This window comes from Tenrec ecaudatus, chromosome 11 (genome assembly GCF_050624435.1).
Source record: "Tenrec ecaudatus isolate mTenEca1 chromosome 11, mTenEca1.hap1, whole genome shotgun sequence".
NCBI classification, from domain to species: Eukaryota; Metazoa; Chordata; class Mammalia; order Afrosoricida; family Tenrecidae; genus Tenrec; species Tenrec ecaudatus.
The window spans coordinates 62,694,683-62,714,533 of NC_134540.1; the positions used below are offsets into that span (position 1 = coordinate 62,694,683).

Sequence of the window (19,851 nt, forward strand, 5' to 3'; positions counted from 1 at the left end):
GATCTGGAATCCTGTCATTTCTTTTTTCAATACACTTCATTAACGGCTATATAATTTTATTAACTGCCATTAACGCAAGCTGGAGAGCCAGTGACACTGCTACACTGGTATGATGTTACCTTCTGTCCTTTCCAGGAGTACCTGTAGAACTAAAACACTCTTTCCCCTAACCTCTAACCTAAAGATCCGAAGTGGATGAGGCTACTGAAGATTTCTGCACTGGTACCAAATGGAATAGTCCATGCACAATCAACCTCTTTTCACCTCTCAAAAATCTCACAGCCACATTCTTTTCTTTGAAGATATACATATGCGCACACACGCACGCACGCACATGCACGCATGTGCACACGCACATCCTGACCAATGTTGGGCATTCAGCAAACCAAAGTCTAAAGGATTTGCTCAAATTGACATAGTCACAGATTTTCCTTTTGAGTTCTAAGAGTTTAAAGCAAAGACCTTGTTTTAGACCATAACAACAAACATACTTACCAATTCTTCCTTTCTTGTGAATATGGCCAGGCATGATACCAATTTTGCATTCACCAGGCTGAAAACATATCAGTGACATAAGAGGGGGAAAGTGGTTGCATGATCATGTTCACGTGGACTGACTCAAAGCTGGCTAGCATCAGGAGACGGGGACCCCAGGCCGTTTCCCTCTGGTTACTCACATTGATGACTCCGGGGCAGTTTGGCCCGATCAGCCTCGTCTTTCCCTGGCGCAGCAGTGTGTGCTTGACCCGGACCATGTCCTGCTGGGGGATCCCCTCGGTAATGCATACCACCAAGGGCATTTCTGCCTCCACAGCTTCATTTATGGCGGCAGCAGCAAAGGGAGGAGGGACATAAATGACTGATGCTGTCGCTCCTGTCTTTTCCTTGGCCTGAAACAGTAATCATGAAATACTTTATTTGGAAACACTGTAAAATAAAGTCCAACCTGAACCCTGCGAGCACTGTACCCTCATCCCTGTCCTCTTGTATCCAGACCCGGGCTAAGGTGTTGCCCCACCTATCAAGGACCACTGCCCAGAAGAGCAAGAACTATTGAGCTCCGGAGCCACTCAGAATCCAGCTCTCCAGAGTTTGTGGGAAAATGCAATTACAGGATAATGGAATTTGCCTAGGAACCTTTAGAAGGCCCCTGGCGTTTACTAAATCTAATCAAGAGACAGCAAAAATGTAGTGGCTTTGGGGCAGTTTCTTTTAGCTGACATTTTACTCTAAATCTAAGTTTATGAGAAATAAACCTAACTAAAATGCCCACGCGTAAGCATGCATCAAATAAGCATTTGGTTCTATTATCACATGAGCGCTCGAAACGCGTGCAAAGTACTTGGGAGACCGAGCCTCAGTTCTCTCTGCAGACACGAGGCTGCTTTGGGCCTTTCCTGCTCGCTCGCTCTCTCTCTGGAACAGCACAGAAGTATCTCTCTACCCATGACCATGGCCGTCCCACCATAACCTAAGCTGCCTGAAGCCACAGCCTGGTGGTCATCTCTGACTTTCCAAGAGCAGCAAGCAGCACCTACTCGTGGCCGGTGAGGGCCAGCACAGGTCTCATCTAAGGACTGACCACAACCTGTGTGCTCCGTATCCGTTTTGTACATGGCGATGCAGAAGCCTAGAGCTATTAAGTAATTTGCACAGGGCCACAGAGAGAGGGAATGGTAGAATCAACATACAAGTCTAAGTCTATCGATTCCAAGGCCTCTGCTCTTTGTGTATACAGCTGGCTGCCTCGTTCTGAAAGTCAAGGCTACCTTGGTCAAGCTCTACATCAGCCTCTGGCAAGGCTATGCTACAGGATGTTGTAAGGGATCTGGGTACTCAAGTATAGAACATACAAGTGCAACTATACAGGGCAGAAGCAAGAGACAATGCCTTTGAGAAGCACCCCTGTATGACTGTCCAGGGATTCAGACTGGGGCGCGCTCTCTACGACACCGTTCGTTAAAATAATAATAATAAGGTATCTGGATAGCAAAAGGGAAAAAAGTTTTTTAAAAAGATGCAGGCAGATCTCCCCCCAAAATGCCAGGAGTTTAAAATCAAAAGAAGTCAGTCCACAGGCATTTTATTGAAAATATTGCACCTGCCTCATCAGTCTCTCAACACAGTAGAGGCTGGGCTGTGAACGCGATACTATGCTGGCAACTGATACTGGGTGGAAGGTTTCCCCTTTATCGACTCAGAAAGGGCTCTGTAAAACCAGAGCAGTGAGAAATAAACGATATCCCTCAAGGAACTTCCAGACTATTCCAAATGCTCCTCTCTCGATTTTAAGTCATAATAAAATTTAGAGGGAAAAAGAAAACTGTAAAAGAATTCCAGCCAAAAAAAACACACACTTAAATAAGCCCTCTACAGAATAATGTATATGTTTTATAAATACCTCTATAGAGAATATATAATTTTTAAGGTAAAAAAATTTATATTCTATATTAATGTATGAAATAAAATTGTTTACTTTTTAAAGTACAGTACACTGAAACACATATGTACATGTGTGTACTTATATGCATGTATGTATCCATTCTATTTGGAAGTTCAAAGTAAAATTACAAACCTACACATAATGGATTTATAAATTGGGGGGTCCTAAACTACCAAACAGCTTTGACCTCATAGGACTAAAGTAAACTTTTTTACTTCAATTTCTCTAGGTTACTGGACTGTAAATTAGCAAATGACTCTTCTAAAAGGGATCCAATCAAGATCTCTACCCAAAATCTGATCACTTTTCTCAGCGTTTCTTCTCTTTCCAAACTTAGTTACCATCCCTTACCTCCTTCACAGTATTAAAGATGGGTAAGTCCAGATGCATCTTGCCTCCTTTCCCTGGGGTTGTTCCTCCAACCAGTTTGGTGCCATAGTCTAATGCCTGTTGACTATGAAAGGTGCCCTGGGGAAAAAGGCCCAAGACCTATGAGAAAGGCAGGCTGGGGAAGCCCAAAGTGAAGCAAAAGTCATCTAAGCACTGTAGGCAAAGGAAAAATAGGTTAGCCAGAATAAACAATGACATGTAACCAGCATTCTCAAGTGAAACCAAACTCACTGCCATGGGGTAGATTCTGACTCAAGGCTCCCCCACAGGACATATCAGAACTGCTCCTGTGGGTTTCTGAGACGGTAGGTAGTCTAAGGGAGTAGAACGTCTCCGTTCTCTCCCTCAGAGCAGCTGGTGGGTCCAGCTAACTGCGAGCCTAGCGGTTGGCAACACAGTGGGTACGACTGACATGCCACCAGGCTATCCAGCAGTCCCAACAACTTAGTAAACAAGGAAACCCTGAAGCACAACTCTGCAAAGTCAAAATATCTATCCAGCATTTGCAACCTAGGTTGACTAGAATACTCGGTGGCTTTGTTGTTGAAAGGTGCCACTGGGTGGATTCCATCTCACAGAGATCCTGCGCACAACAGAACAGAACAATGCCCAAGCCTGCGCCATCTTCACAATCACTGTCCTGTTGGAGCCCATTGTGGCAGCCAGTGTGTGCACCCATCTATGTCCTGACAGCCTTCCTGCTTTTCGCTGACCCCCTATTTACCAAGCGACTGCTAACATCCAGCCTCACGTTTCTCACTTCCAAGGAGCATTCTGGTTCTGCTCAGGGACAGGCATGCCTGCTCTTCTGCCGTCCGTGGTTTCATCAGCACCGTGACTCAAATGCAGCAGTAATTCCGTGGTCCTCCTTTCGCACGTTCTGATTTTTCCGTGCAGACGTGAAAGGCAATTGCAAATACCATGACTCAGGTAGGTGCACCATGGTTCTCAAAGTAACATCCCTGTGCTTCAACACCTGGAGGAGGCAGGTGCAGCAGAGCTGCCCAATGCAATCGGTCCTTTGCTGCCTTGACTGCTACTTCCAAGAGCACAGATTATGAATCCAGCAAAATGAAACACTTGGCAGCTTTGACCTATTCCTGCTGCTCATCGTGTTGTCTATGGGTCCAGTGATGAAGATGTGGGTTTTCTTTACGCTGAGCTGCAATCGGTACTGCGGTCTGTGATCTTCATCAGCAAGTGCTTCAAGTCCTCCAAGCTTTCAGGAAGCAAAGTTATCGTGTGCCAGAACACGCTGACACTGATTTAACAGAACCCCTCCTGTTCCCTGGGCTTCAACTCCCCGGGTCCCCACGTTTCTCTTGATCTTGTTTCTCCCCACCTCCTGAAACTGCCCGACACTCACTGTCTTGAGTCGATTCTGACTCAAGTGACCATAGCAGGCCATCGCCTCTACCTATTACATACCAGTAGCACAGCAATTATGACAGTCCAAAATATTTCCTGGCATTGCCAAATATCCTAGATCATCATGCATGCCCTCTTCCTTCCTCAAATTCGAACACCCCCCGCCCATTGCTGCTCTCAGCTGAAGAATGTGCTTCCTGTTTCCCTGAGGGACTGTCACTCGCACGCACTCGAGTGCACACACACCGCAGTCACACGTGTCCATGCACACACACGTCTCTATACCTCTTTTGCGTGGTTTATTTTTTCCTTATTGTTTATACTTTCTAACATACATAGTTTACTCTTTGATGTTGGGATGTGCTTCTCTCCACCACACACAAAACATGTAATACTTCCAAGATTTCTGTGTCTGCTTTGTTCACTGCAATTTGGCACCAAAAAAGACAAACCGTTGTTGGGGGAAATGAATGGATCTCTACAGTCATTCTACAGGGACTTAGGATGCTGCCCTAACTACCGAGGCTCTATCGAACACACAAAAATTAGAGCCTTAAAAAACAATAATAAAAATATAAATTAAAGTCTTAAAAGAGGCTTTAGGAGCTCTGATTGAACTTCCTCGTGTTTAAAATCGGAACTTTTGTCCCAAGAATGCTGACTTTCTAAAGTCAGCAGCAGAGTTCAGGAAAGAATCAGAGACGGGTGCGCTGCCTGTAAGCAGTGCTACCCGAAGTATGAACTGCAGACTTTTGCTGGTAGAGAAAAAAAGAATGTTTTTAATCACAAAAAAGGAAATGCTAAATCATTAAAAAAGAAAATGTATTTTAAGGTGTCTGAAAACATATGTACAAATATGCTTGATATAATTGATGTATGGATTGTTATAAGAGCTATATGAGCCTCCAATAAAATGATCTCTTTAAAAAAAGTATCTGAAAATTATTACAGGAGCAAAATATTGTTTTTATTTTTATGTTACTTTACAAAAGAATTCATTTATCCAGCAGGGACAGTGAATTATTTAGCGTGGCTCTTCTAGCCACGGTCTCTAACTCCCACCAACGACCTTTTTGTGCATGGGTCTTGTAAGAAGGTAGGAGAAGCTAGTGATCGGATGTGCCTAAGAAGTACTTGGTTATTAGGGAGACCAGGATTCCCTGGCCAACACCATCTGCTGCAGATAAAATGAGTCCTCGGAGAAGCTCGGGGTGGAATCTCATTACCAACAAGAGCCCAAAGTGGAGTTCATCCTCTGGACCAGAGATCGCTGAGCAGTGGACCTCCTGGCTGCAGAAGACAGTTATAATATCAGAGCAGCAGCTGGGAAACCAGGGGCCAGAGCATGGACACCAGGGATGTGCTTCCCCACCCACACAAGTAAAGCTGAGTGCTCTTGTGCAGGATGCTGGCTTGCAGAGGGGGGTGCCTTTGGGCACTTGAGAGGGGAAGCTGGGTTTGCTGACCCACAGACCTGGAGCTGAATGCGGTCAGGTTGAGACTTCCAGTGGCGTGGTGTGCCCATTCGCACACCTGAAAGAACGCTGCAGCATGTCCTGATAAACCACTCAACCCTGAGCGTGTCTCAGTGGTGTTACAACTTCCTGACTTCCTTAGGAAACTCTAATCATGAATTTTGTCTGTGAGTTCTGTGTAGCCACTGCAGTGGATATAAGAACCTAGAGGTCAACATGAAGGCAATATCCCACCCGAAACCAAATCCACTGTGGGGGAGTCGATTTTGACTCAAAGGATTAAAAGTAACCAACGAAGAAACACAATCCAAACTGGCATTTCAGCCCACTTTTCGGAGCACAGCCGTAGACCCAGAACCCTAGTGGGGCAGTGGGTGACACACTGGGCTGCTAGCCACAGGGCCACAAGTTGGGACTCACAACAAAATACAGTCACAGAAATTCAAACGGGTAGTTCTCCACTGTCCTATGGAGTTGCTCTGTTGGAGAAAGACGAGGCTTTCTACTCCTATTAAACTCGAAAACCCTTGGGGACAGAGTCACTCTTGGTTGAAATCAGCTCTATGGCAGCGTGTTTGGGCTTTTCTGGTTTGCTGTAAACCACACTGCTGATGAAATTCAATGGACCGGCATATCTGGTCTGCAGGTAGTGCTACACAGGGATAATATTTCACCTCAAAATGAAGTTACTTTCTATAGTTTTCCACTCTCACCAGGCAGCTCACAATTAAGACTCATTTTAACAGCTCATAAAAACCAGCACAAGGAATTATATGGCACCCACTGGAAATCCGCATCGCTGGAACCTACTCTGAAATACGCACACAAATACGCCTCCAAATGCGGGACAATGAGTATTAAAACAACACCACCAACAAGATGGAATGCAAATTTCCTGTGGGAGAAGCCTTAGATTTCAGACCTCATCACTACCTCCACTCTAAGACACTCTGAACCAACAAGGCTGAGACAGTCCAGACTCTCGATTACTTTTTAAAAAACAAAATAAAAACCAGACCAGATTTTCAATCCTCCTGGATTTCAGCCTTTCAGGTGTCACTGTGGCTGGATGAACCCTGCAAACTACTACATTGAGATCATCTCTAAATCTTACATAAAAAATATCCCCTGACGACTCCTGAAAGCTGAAAACCTGCGGCTTAAAAGCACAGACTGCTGCTTGAAGCACTGTGGTCCTTCAACATCTACATGAGAACTGATTAACAAGAAGAGCTCAAAAAGTCAGCCAGGAGACTTCTGACCGAGCTCATTAACAAAGGCACCAAAAGCTGTATCATTTTAAAGCATTTTCAAAGGGCTTTCAAACACAAGTTATAGCAATCTGTTTATTAAATACTATCCTCTAAATAAGTCCAAAGTAAGCAACACTGCCCCGGGGGGTAGTGGAATGATCAAGGGGAGGCAAAAACACTTTATCCTGGGACTGGGGAACTCTACTAGTTTTATCAGAGCATCTTCATTGTTTACCTACATACTGTCTACAGCTATCTTTGCTACGCCAGTGTTCCCTTTCCAAAACCAGTGGGCCAGCCCATTCCAAAAGTCATTACTGACTGCTTCAATCTTGCCATAGCACCTTTGAGACTAAGAATGACACCACGTTAAGACACATTGAATCTTCTCAGTGGTTCTCAACCTTCCTGATGCCTTGACCCTTTAATACAGTTCCTCATGTTGTGGTGATCCTCAACGATAAAATTATTCTCGTTGCTACTTCATCACTGTAATGTTGCTACTGTTATGAATCGGTGACCCCTGTGAAAGGGTCATTCAACCTTCAAAGGGGTTGCGACCCACAAGTTGAGAACCGCTCGTCTAATTGTTTTGATAGCAGTTCTTCTTCTTCTTAATCCACCCATCAACTACAGAAGTAGTATAAATTTATATAAAACCTTTAAAGAACAATTTAGGAATATCTGTTAAAATTTTCAACACACAACTTTTGACACTCAATTTCACCTTTAGGAATTTGTTTTACACTCATTTGATATTTGTAAATATGTGTCACGCTGCACAACACCTCTGTAAGTGTTGAAGACCAAAGATGGAGGAAGTCTGAGGACTAAGGTGAGACCGAAGCCCATGGTATGTTCCATCACCTCACATGCGTGTGAACGTTACACAGCGAACACGGGAGATCAAGAAAGAAAGGACGCACTTGAATTATGGTGTTGGCATAGAACATTGAAAATACTTTGGACTGCCAAAAGGAAAAAAAATTTCTTGGAAGTATACCCAGAATGTTCCTTAGAAGTGAGGCCGCTGTGGTTTCATCCCTTGTACTTTGGACAAGTTACCAGGAGAAACCAGTCCTTGGAAAAGGCCATCATGCTTGGTAAAGAGGGAGTTAACAGAAAGGTTAACTGTCAAGGAGATGGACCGAGACACTGGCTGCAACAATGGGCTCAAACGCAACACTGACAACCGTGGCACGGGACTGGGCAGTGTTTCATTCTGTTGTACGTGGGATCGCCGCGATGAGTCAGAACTGACTTGACAGCACCGAGCAGCAAGACGGTGCACGTGACATACATTCTCTGAATAGACTGTTTACAACGCACAGTCTACAGGCACAAACTGGAAGGCTATATGCCAATTTGTAAAAGAAGGACAATCCGAGAAAATCCTGTTACATTTAGTTGTGGAATCACATCACAGATACATTTAAACCAATTCCCTTAAGGTGAAGAGGGAAGGAGAATAAACATGGATGAATGAGAATGAACTAAGATATTTCAGACAATCTGGCTTGCATACCTCCTTGAAGAGCATTTACCACCGAGAGCCTAAAACGGACCTATCTCAGTGCCCACAATCCACAAGGGGCTCGAGCATTTTCCATCACCGAACGTGGATTCTGTGCTGAACTGTGAGCAAGTTTTGTACAAGGACACATGCTGTCCACTTCAGCTTGGTTTTGATCCAAGAAACCATGCTCGGTTCCAGTGCTGGAGGAAAGTGAACTGTGTTCTACTTGCTAAGACACGGTAGGTGAATCTCCAACATGGTAAGGTGGCTACTGTTAGCACCCAGCCCTTTTAAAATTTTTAGGTACGTGTTGATAAATACAACTTTCATTTTAGCTAATCTCCTCACATGCCAGTCCACTCCTGCATGACATACGGCTTTCCTTCAACGATCATGTATGATTGCTTTGGGGGCATTAAAAACCAAAAAGTACTTAATTTTTTATCTTTAATCTACACCATTAAAAAAAAGTTCCAGATATACATACCTGCTTGCCAGTGAAACCTTGGCAAATAATTTTTGTATTTTTATCAATATAGAGATTTTTCCGGGAAGATTCATAGGAACAATGTCGAATTCCACGTTGCTGCACTGAAAAGAAAGGGAACATAACACATTACAACTTTCACAAGCTTTTGGAATGTCCCTTGAAAAATATCTCGCAATACAGACTTATTTGGTCATCATGCAAATGTGTCACTTTTTACCCAAGTCAAGCTGTTAGAAAATTAAACAAAAAAAGACATGTTTTCACTTTCCAGAATTGCCTCTTCACCAAGAACCACCGTCTTGGATTTTTTTTCTTTAAATAATTTTATTGGGGACTCGTACAACTCTTATCACAACCCATACATCCTTCCATTGTGCCAAGCACATTTGTACAGTCTTGAATTCTTAGAGCTTTTGCTACCTTGAGAAAGAAAAGGTGAAATGGATCATTTTTGTTCCTCAGAAAGAAAACTTGGCTCAAGGAAAAATGGCCAAAATCCACGTATCAAACCCACTGCGGTCAAGTTCATTCCAACCCATGGTGACCTTAGAGAACGGAGAACTGCTGCACAATGACAGCATCAGGATAGGGGAGGCTTATTGCCTGGTGAGATGCAGGTGACACAACCTCGCTTGCTGAAAGCTAGGAGGACTTGAAGCACTTGCTGCTGAAGGTCAAGGGCGGTAGCCTTCAGTATGAGTTGTAATTCATTGTAAAGAAAACAAAACTCCTCCTTAATAGAGGCAGAGCCATGTCCCATCACAGGCCCGTGCAAAGCACAAGGGGTGTCCGTGAGGTAGCCCACAAAGCTGCCCAGAAAAGAGTCTCATCAGTTAGTCCAAGGTCTGCACAATGCTTTCTGCCCAGAATCACAGCCTCGTGCCCTGTGGGTCTTTGGACATTAGATTCTGTAACTGAGAATACTTCGACATCTGCTTCTGACCTTTCGGGCACTCCTTCCAGTTCCTTGTCTTGCATACAAACAACTTCGGTTTCGGACTGCTTTGAACGTGGGAATTCTCTCTACCTTTAGGGAAGAGTTGGATCAGATTTCACCCTTGGCCTTCATGGAGAGGTTGTTCTGAGTGTGTGACATAAGTATGCTGAGCAAGAGGCCAAGAGAAACTTTTGGAAATCAAATCCTGACACAGTGGGCTCAGCTAAGCTCCTGAGACTTGGTCACTGGACATGAAAACAGGATTCTGTGGCCTGAGTGCCTGCCTCCGCCGAGCTGTGCAGCAGAGAACAGCAGAGCCAGTCCCTCATGGCTCTGCCATCTGGGGCCCCAAACCACAATGTTCTGGAATAGCTGCATTCTGCATTCCCATTGCCATTCCTGCTGAGGTGATCGCACCTGCTCCTCCAATCCTGGATTTCTAAACACAAACAAAAAACCTGGTGGGCCAGGAGAGGGAAGGGGCAGAAAAAGTATCAGTTTTCAGGCCAGAAGGTAGAAGGTTAGATTACAAATTCAGGTGACAAGATCAGAGGTTATTCCACACTTACTAGCTCACCCGACATTACTATTATGTATATTAATGATGTACATCGGGTAGTCAGGAACACGGCGGGGGGTGGGGGAGCGAGAGTGATGCTGGCTGCCAGGGTTAGCACTGTGTCCACTTAACGGGCAATTAAGTGGGCAAAACGAACAATTAATGGACAAAAAGCAGGGTTGTGATTCCCACTGATTGTAACATATAATTTGGCAATACTATAAAGATGTGGCCATCCTCCATTTTGTGATTTAATGACGTCATCCTCCACTTTCAATGAAGGACCTGGTCTTTGGAACCGACGCGGGCGGACAGGAAAGCAGGTGTACTTATTAAAAGGAAAATACTTGTCTTTTGTTTGTAAAGTCTGGTCCTCCACAAATACTCTAACACTAATTTCAGAAAGGGGATACCAGACAGTTTAATGCGTTGCCCTCTGAGAAAGATAAACAGGTTGGCCTCAGTTGGTAATAATGTGGCCTCAGTCCTAGATCCTTACCTCCTCCTCCTCCTAACTCCAGACCTTCCGGGATCAACTCGGTAGAGCTCCGGAGAGCACATCTAAGGGGCTCGTAAAAGCAGAACTGGAAAGTGACCAGTAGCAGCTCACCTCGCAGACTCCTAGTCCTGTGGGATCTCGCCGCCTGTGTGAGGAATACCCTTGCCGTACAACAGCATCGAATGAAGTGGATGCTGGAGGCCTGCTAGGCGAACATGTGGGTGTGTGAACTAACGTAAACATGTGACTCCCAGGGCTACACCTATACCTTGTTTCACATATGCACAGCCCTCTGCACGTGCACTCTAAGATCCGCCTATACCTAACTCAGTCGTCAGGGCGACTGCGGCTCACAGCAACCCTACGGTGACCCTAGGACACTCCTGACCGCATGCTAGCACGCAACTCGCCTGACACGCAACACGGGATCTGAAAACCAAACACGCACTGCCATCAGGTCGGCTCCAACTCTGAGCCACCCTACCCAGACAGGGTTTCTAGGCTACCCATCTTCACAGAGGCAGGCAGTTTCAGCTTTCTCCCACAGAGCAGCTGGTGGGTTTGAACTGCTGACTGGAGTTAGCCATCCCACCTTACCCAACGGCGTCACCAAGGCTGCTAGGATAAGAAGGCACCGATACCAATCCCAGGGGTTGTCCTGGACATTCATTTATTCAATCGTCATCTGGGAAACACCAACAGTCAAGCTACAGAGCCAGACTTCAAGGATGATGTGTTGAACAAGAGAGTTGAAGTCTTCCAAAAGCCGGCCCCCTATCCTGACTAACAAAAAACAGGCTTTGGTAGTCTATGGCACAGGGCTGGGTTAAAGGGAAGGTCCTCAAGGCAGTTAACTCTATTTGGTCTTGCACTGTGGGAAACAAAGACTTCTCCCAAATTGGCTCCCCCAAATATATGCTAAACTTAGCTGCTTGCTACACTTGGCGAATGACTATACACTTGGAAGTCAACAGAAGTAGGTCAGGGATTATTCTCTCCAAGAGTTATCAGCCATCTAAAGCAAGCAGACACCATTGTTTATCCCACAACAAGTAGGGCCCACTCCTTTCAGATAAAGATAGTAGAATGTTTCCCTGTAGGAGAGCCCAGGGATGTCAAGCCCACCCAAAGGTGACCAAGGTTAGGCTGCCATACTGAGTCTAGGGTCCACCCATCTTGTCACATGCACACCCCTAGCTCATCCCCTTCCTATGATGTGTATGCCTATTGTACTGCCCCCTCCTGTGATGAGTGGTTACCTGTAATCACGCCCCCTAAAGAGTTATAAGCCTTGGTTAGCAATCAACGGGGGACCCCAGGTGTCTCCACCCCACCTCGCCTCGGCCCACGCTGTGCACTGACCTGGCTGGTAAGAGCATGGGCATCCAGGTGAGTATGTTACTATGAAATGTGTCTGACTTCTTTATTTTACTCTTTCCTCTCTCTCTCTCATGCTCTATGACTTTATGATAATCTTTATATATCTCAAATGTACAACTGCGCTTACTGAGCTCGTGATTAGTTGTGGGGGCTGGCCTTTCCCCCACATTGCACTACCTGCAATTTACTCCTGAAATCCTCAACACTTCGTCTCCAGTACAGAAAGAAGTTTATCTGATTCCTCACTCATGACTTCCCTGTAACTAAAAAGTCCATTCTCTTCTACTCCATCCTTAGCCCTACCCCAACCCCATTTGCCTGGGGTCATCCAAAATGACCTCGTACCGGAGGGCTCAGCCTAGGAGATCCCAAATGTGAACTCACTCACGGGCTCCCTGTTATGGGCCTCATTTTCAAGACTACTGCTCTTAGCTATACAGGGGGTCATAAGATGATGATGGTGACTGGTTTCTGAAACCCAGAGGAATCTTGAAGAGCTAGCAAGCTGGGACGGCTTACCATAATCACCACAAATGCCTTCCAATCCCAGAAACTCACCCCACTCTAGAACTAAAGCTTGCTCTATTCCTGGCCCTTCCCACCAAACGTACTCTCCTCTCCTGCCTGATGTGAGACACTCACCCTATGACTGCCCAGGGTATCATCCCCTTGGCTCAATGTTCCTGCTAAGCATATCTGTTTGTTTCTTTCAACTAAAGAAAGGCCCTATGAAATCTCCTTCTCTGACAGACATATTACCTTAACGTATGCCTCTTCTAATCCTACAGTCAGACACTGAAATCAGTCTCAAAGTCAGTGACACCATTGTTGATGAAATTTGAGATGAAAAAAAAAATCAAATCTCTTTTTCAAGGTACATTTAGACCAAGGCCACTCTGTGTATTTGAATTAAAGGTTTAGCTCTCTGAAGGAATAGCAATAGCTACTACTATCGGAAACACCACTTACTCGTCCTTGATGCTAAAAACAGGCTGTTACAACTTGGCAAACATGTGGAAAGAGCAGGTGGCAATCTGAACAGAGTAGTTACCTTCTCAGCAAAACAGAAACTGCCAGAAAAGTCCCAGCGTCCAAAGAAGGAGGCTCAAACTATCACACAGGGAGTGAGGGGAAGGACAACTCAGCAGTCGGCACAGACCAGGACTCTAGCGCCCCTGCTGAAATCAGCCAACAAAATCCTTCTGGGTTTTTGTCTTCTTTTTCCAAAAAGAGATGTGCACCCCGTTGGACTTTAAGTTTCAATTTCTGGCCCTGAAATGCCATATTCCTGAGTTTCAAAAAGACTGGCTCTTGTTCCCTATTTATGCTGGAAGACCTAACTATAGGAGACCCTGGCTCAGATGGCCTTGCATCCCTTTACAGTTGCTGAAAAACTTCTTACCTCCGCTTTAAAGCTGCTAATAAAATCCTTACACTTTCTCAAGAAATAAATCTTTCTCATTTTTTCACTTTATTTTCTCTCTCCACTTCTACTAGTAGCATCTCCTTTTTTTTTTTTCACAAGCTATTAAACTGCTCAAAAATTTTAGGCACTCAAGACTGTACCCCAACAGGGCTCTGGAAAGAAATGACAAGCTATTTTTGGTTTTTGTTTTCTAACTCAAATCAATATTTCAACATTTACGACCTTCAGCCCATAAGGGCAGTCATTTGAAACTTAACAGAACAAAGGGGACCGAATGCCCTGGTGCACAGCATTCTGTTACTAACCTCACAATTTAAAACTCTGTGATCGTCTACATGAAATGTTTGCAAAGTGGGGGTGGTGAGGCTGCTGTGTTTTCCAGCAGGTGTGGAAATGGGCTCAGAAATGAGACAAGGCAAAGAGAAGATTTGGGGAATTTACAGGTCTTTGTACATGAAACACCACAGGCTGAAATGCCCTGAATAAAGGAGAGGGCTTGGTGTCTACCTCACACCTGTCAGATCTTTAATACTAAATTAATCTCATGACCTGGATAATTAAAGACCACTCCAGCAACAAAAATGTAAGCTAAATGATCACTGAAGACCTTCTGTACCTGGAAGGGAAAAAAAACATCCATTTCTGGGTGAAGAGAGTTGTAAAACGTTGCTAAAAGCAGACGAGAGCACTCGATGTGTTGTCCACGTTTCTTCAGACTCTGACCACCACTGGGATCTGTCAGAACCTCATGCAAGCACACTTCCTTTTACGGGGCTTCACAGACAAGTGCATTTTTCACAACCGAAGGCTTGTGGTAACCCTGCATTAAGCAAGGTTAAAGGCACCATTTCCCAAAACCAGGTACTCACTCTGCATCTGTGTCACAGTTTGGTCATTGTCACCAATGCTACAACACACTTCACATGCGTTCAGAAGCAAATACCTTCAGCTGACTCACCGTGGTAGTTACACAATTTCATGTCAACTTAATAAATAAGAGTGGAGGGGTGGAGTCTGGTCTGTCAATCAGGTCAGAGTCTGATTGATGCCTCCTTGTGGGCATGACCTTCTAATGAGGATTCTGATAAATCTCTCTCACATTCCTGTCAACAAGCCACATGGAGCCATGCTGATGGCAGCCAGAGCTCTGAAGATGCTTCCATCACCAATGGACCCACAGGACTTTCCACACACCAGCCTGTGGTCTTCCTACATTCGACATCACTGAATTGCTGCGTGAGTCTGAAGAAGAATTCGTGGGCTGATATCAGACTTATGGACTTGATCTGGACTGGGATGTTTTATTGATGCATAATTACTTCTTGATATAAAGTTCTCTCTTACACACATGAATGCTTCTGGATTAGTTCCTCTAGTCAACCTGGCCTATCACACTCACTTTACTGTGATGGTCTGGAACCAAATCTGTACAACCTCAGAAGTATGTCTGTCCTAGCAAAATCCCAGGGGAGAAAAGCAGTTGGGCATTTCCTTCCCGGGCTTGCCCACCACAGTGGCAGAGCTGCAGAGCTGCCTTCTCCTACTTCCTAGTCCACACTCCATTCAAACTGAACTGGTGGAGGCCAGCACCCTTGACAGGAGCAGACAGCTTCACTTTCCCGCGGAGCAGCTGATGGGTCCCAACTGCTGATCTAGCAGCTAGCAGCTCAACGTGCAGCCCACTCTCAGTCAGACCTCCTTGAGAACCCCAGGTGTCATTCTACCGCGTCCCAGCCAGACCTCCTTGAGAACCCCAGGTGTTGTTCTACCGCGTCCCAGCCAGACCTCCTTGAGAACCCCAGGTGTTGTTCTACCGCGTCCCAGCCAGACCTCCTTGAGAACCCCAGGTGTCGTTCTACCGCGTCCCAGCCAGACCTCCTTGAGAACCCCAGGTGTCGTTCTACCGCGTCTCAGCCAGACTTCCTTGAGAACCCAAGGTGTAGTTCTACCACGTCCCAGAGGGTCACTATGAGTCAAAATTGATGCCATAGAAGTGACATTTTGAGTGAAAGACCAATCCCCAATGCACCTGATTCCTGGTGCTCAAACTGCTGAGCAGAGTAATCACTGGGTAAAACTGATCTTTTTCTCATCGTATTGAGAAACCCTCAACTGTCCTTCAAGTTATACAATACGGAGCTCCAGAAAGCCATCCTAAACCAACCCAACTCTTACTTGTCCAAGTTGTCCAGAAAGTCTTAAGTCCTCCCTCTGAAAACACAACCCTTTGCCATTATGTGGGTCCTAACTCGTAAATCCAATGCATCAAGATCACAGAGGACAGAGCAGAACTGCTCCATGGGGTTTCCAGGGCTGTAAACGTCGGCAGAAGTCGATTTCCTCCTCTTTCTCCTGCAACTTTTTACTTCGCTGTCTAACACTTAGCTCACTGAGCAAGTAAAACTGTCCCATAGGATTTCCAAGGCTGGGATGTGTGCAGAAGCATAGTACATCTCTGAGAGACGCCACAGGGAAATCGCTGACCTCTCTTTCAACTAGCAGCCAAGCTTTTAACCTCTGGGCCACCCACATTCCTTTTTGTCCTGTGCACTAGGCACTGGGCTGCTAATCGCAAGGTTAATAGTTCAAACCCATTCCCTAATCCTCAGGAGAAAATGTGGCTGTTTGCTCCCGTACAAATGTACAGTCTTAGAAACCCCAGAGCCACTGTGAGACAAAATTGACTTGCTAGCAAATTGAATTTGGACTTACTGGGGAACTGAGAAACACAGGTGGTGCAGTTGTTAAAGGGTTCAGCTGCCCTCCACTCTGAGGCAGGAAGCTGTTGCAGTCTGCATCCATGATTACAACCATGGGGAATGTGTGGGGCAGCTCTACTCTGCCCTAGCAGTCAACTCCCTGGGGGCAAGGGGCATGATTTTCTGGTTGAGTATACACTTATCACTGCATGCTTTTGGAGTATGTATTCACTATTCAGACAAGCACTAGGGTGAGGTGCACAGTGATGTTAAGATGGGAGAAGAAAACTAGCTTTAGACGAGTGCGTATTACACACCAGGAGCTGTACATAAGCTTCGTTGACACAGTAAGCCCAGGTCATCCCATTTGCAAAATGCCCATTTCCCCACTTTTAAAACAGCTCTTAAGCCAGAATGTCAGCCAATGCTGTGTCACGATTTTAATTAGCAACTCTTTGACATTATTGGTAGCAGACAAAATAATGGGGCAAGTGCTGTTGTCTTCAATTAATTCCAGTATGGTATCATCCTTCCCACTCCACGGGATTTCAAACAAGAGTTGAGAAATAAATAAGTGTCCAGGATTAATGCTCGACCTAAATAAAGAACCAGTCAGATCTGAAGCCCTGGTGTGACTGATTCCAAAGTCTCTTTCAGCTACAGAGACTTTGAACACAGTAAGATACTCAGCACCGTTCAACCTTGGGCATTACTTAATCAGAAACTAGTGGTGTTCCCACGGCCGGCTTGAAACGCTACAAATAAGTTGGTTAAGTAAGCCCCAGCCAGCTATAAACTTCTAGGAGTCTTCTGGACCATGAGGACTCTGGGTAAATCTCCCAGCTTGCCCTGACCCTGCCACACTGGAAGGGAAATGTAACTACCCTGCCTTGTAACTGTCAGCCTCGCTCCCCAATTCCCAACCGAGAAATCCTCATCCCTCTCGACGCAGAAAGTCACCATCCCGGCGGAGCTGAACCCCGATCACCACACGCCTCACTCCCAGCCCGCGACTCTCAAAGTCTGCACAGTTCCCAGTCCCGACTCCGGGGCCCAGCCTCCCCCACCTCTGCACCCCATTCGCCAGCAGCTGGAGCTCCGGGGCGAAGCCAAGCTCCCCACTTTCACTCCCCACCCCCACCCACGGGAACTCCGTTCCAGTCCGCGGAGCCCGACCAGGCTTCTGCAGCGCCCGAGATTCCTGCACCCGCCCTGGCGCCGCACCCAAGGCCTCGGCGAGGCCTGAGCCGGAGGGTCCCCGGCGGACTCACCGAAAAAGCAGCGCGTCAGGAGACGGGAGACAGCGAGGCCGCTGCTGCCGGAGGCCATGGTCGCGGCGGCAGCGCTGGGGCTGCGGTCATCCGCCAATGACACTCCCAGGCCCCCGGGGACCTGGCAGGGACCGAGGCGCGAGCAGGAGAGTGACTAACGCAGTCGCCTGAACGGATTTACAGAGGCGGCGGACTCTGCTGGGAACCTTTGGGATAGATGGTGGAAATTTTAAAAGCACATTCACGGGAGAGTGAACAATAGCTTTTTTTAAGTTGTAGAAATGTGGGTTTGAGACGGCAATAATTTTACTGGCACCAAGAGGAAACCCCGATGCGAGATTGCGTGGCGCCTAGCATTGTGGGAAATGTAGTTTGGCAAGTGCCACTTGCTTGTAATTTAAACTGGGACCTGTTGGGAGTGGTGGAACCAGTTAGTCGGATTGAAGAGAAGAGGGGCATGAGGGACAAGGGAGTGAAGAATCTGAAGTGAGGAGGGAAAGCGATGCCAGAATTTTGCAAGTCCCTAGACCCATCTTCCTGTGCCTTCATTTTGCTAGTGTGCCATACAGAAAGGAGAACACCGGTTCTTTCGCCCGCCGACCCTCCTATCTTTGTGATTAAGGAGGACGACAGACAATCTGGACGCCATTGGTGCCCAATGAGGGAAACGACGTGACCAGAAAGACCAGAAACTACCTTAATGACACTAATTCTTGAAATATGAAACTTTTTCTTAAACAACCTATCACACAGTCTTTGTCCGGCTCTAAGTGGGTCCTTGGGGACCCAGGAGTCTGAAGTTCTAGGTCAAATGTGACTTTGCTGTTTATTCCTTCCATAAGTGGTTAAGAAGTAGCCTCAGAGAGCCCAGAGTCATAGGGTAAACAAAATAATCTCTTCCCTGCCTCCAAATGAGTTCGTGGGCTGGCATTATAAATATCAATACAATTATCATTCCAATTTGCTCGAATCATGGAGTTGTATGATATGTGAGAATACCCATGGCGATTACCCAATATTTCCTCTATAACCCAGATATTCTCAGTCCAAAGTTGAACTGACTGCACACAAATCCCTCTGACCGAATGGATCATATACTTGTGATAATTGAATCCTTCAGTGTTACTAATAGCAAATTCACTTCCATCTACTCGAAGCTGACTTGCAGCAACCCTGTAGGGAAAGGTAAAACTGCCCCTGTGAGTTTCTGAGACTGTAATTCTATGCAGGAGTAGAAAGCCCTGTCTTTCACCCTCAGAGAGGCTGGTGGTTTAGAACTGCGAACCTTGCAGTTAGCAGTCCAATGCATCACCAGTATGCCATCAGGGATCCTCTTGCTAGTACCAGTGGTTTCCCAGGATGGCCAGTATGAAAAATACTTTTAAATGCGTTGTGTTTGTTGTTGTCAGGTGCTGTTGACTCGGTTCCAACTCATATGGAACCTCTGTGCAATAGAATGAAACACTGTCTTGTCCTGCACCAGCCTCAAACGTGTTCTTGTTTAAGCCCATTGCAGGACCACTCTCTCTCAAGGGCCTTCCTCTTCTACACTGCCCTTCTACTTTACCAAGCATCGTGCTCTTCTCCACACTGGTCTCTCCAGATTATTTGTAAGACATCTCACCATCCTGATCTGAGGAGATACTTACAGGAGATACTTCTGGTTATACTTCTTCGGAGGCAGATCTTTTTACTCTTTTGGCAGTCCCTTGGGGCAAATATTCAATAGTCTTTGCCAACACCATAGTTCAAATGCATCACTTTTTCTTTGGTCTTCCTTATTCAATGTCCAACTTTCCCATGTATATGAGGCAATCGAAAATACCATGGCTTAGGTGCGCCTTAGTCACTAAAGTAAAATCTTTGTTTTTCAGCACTTTAAAGAGGTCTTGTGAGAAGATTGCCTCAGGGCAATGTGCCCTTTGCACTCCTGTTAGGCCGAGTTGACTAGAGAAACAACTCCAGAAACACTCATATATGGGCAAGAAAGACCTTCATATCAAGAAGTAATTGTATATCAAGAAAACATCCCAGCCCAGACCAGGTCAAGTCCATAAGTGAAATACTCGTCCTTAAGTCTCTCTTTAGACTGACAAAACCACACTCAAAGGTGCAGAATGCAGGAACGTCACAGGCTGGTGATTG

At 45.8% G+C, this 19,851-nt stretch overlaps 1 protein-coding gene across 1 annotated transcript in view; it reads right to left on the minus strand.

Moving 5' to 3' along the window:
- The window catches only part of SUCLG1 (succinate-CoA ligase GDP/ADP-forming subunit alpha), a 28,487-nt gene extending 10,676 nt beyond the window's left edge, over nt 1-17,811 (minus strand). The window contains 6 exon segments of the mRNA XM_075563066.1: nt 496-553; nt 678-890; nt 2,795-2,911; nt 8,933-9,036; nt 17,707-17,784; nt 17,787-17,811. Of these exon segments, the coding sequence (XP_075419181.1) occupies nt 496-553; nt 678-890; nt 2,795-2,911; nt 8,933-9,036; nt 17,707-17,784; nt 17,787-17,796 (580 nt within the window). The 5' untranslated portion in view covers nt 17,797-17,811.
- Between the last annotated feature and the right edge of the window lie 2,040 nt (nt 17,812-19,851).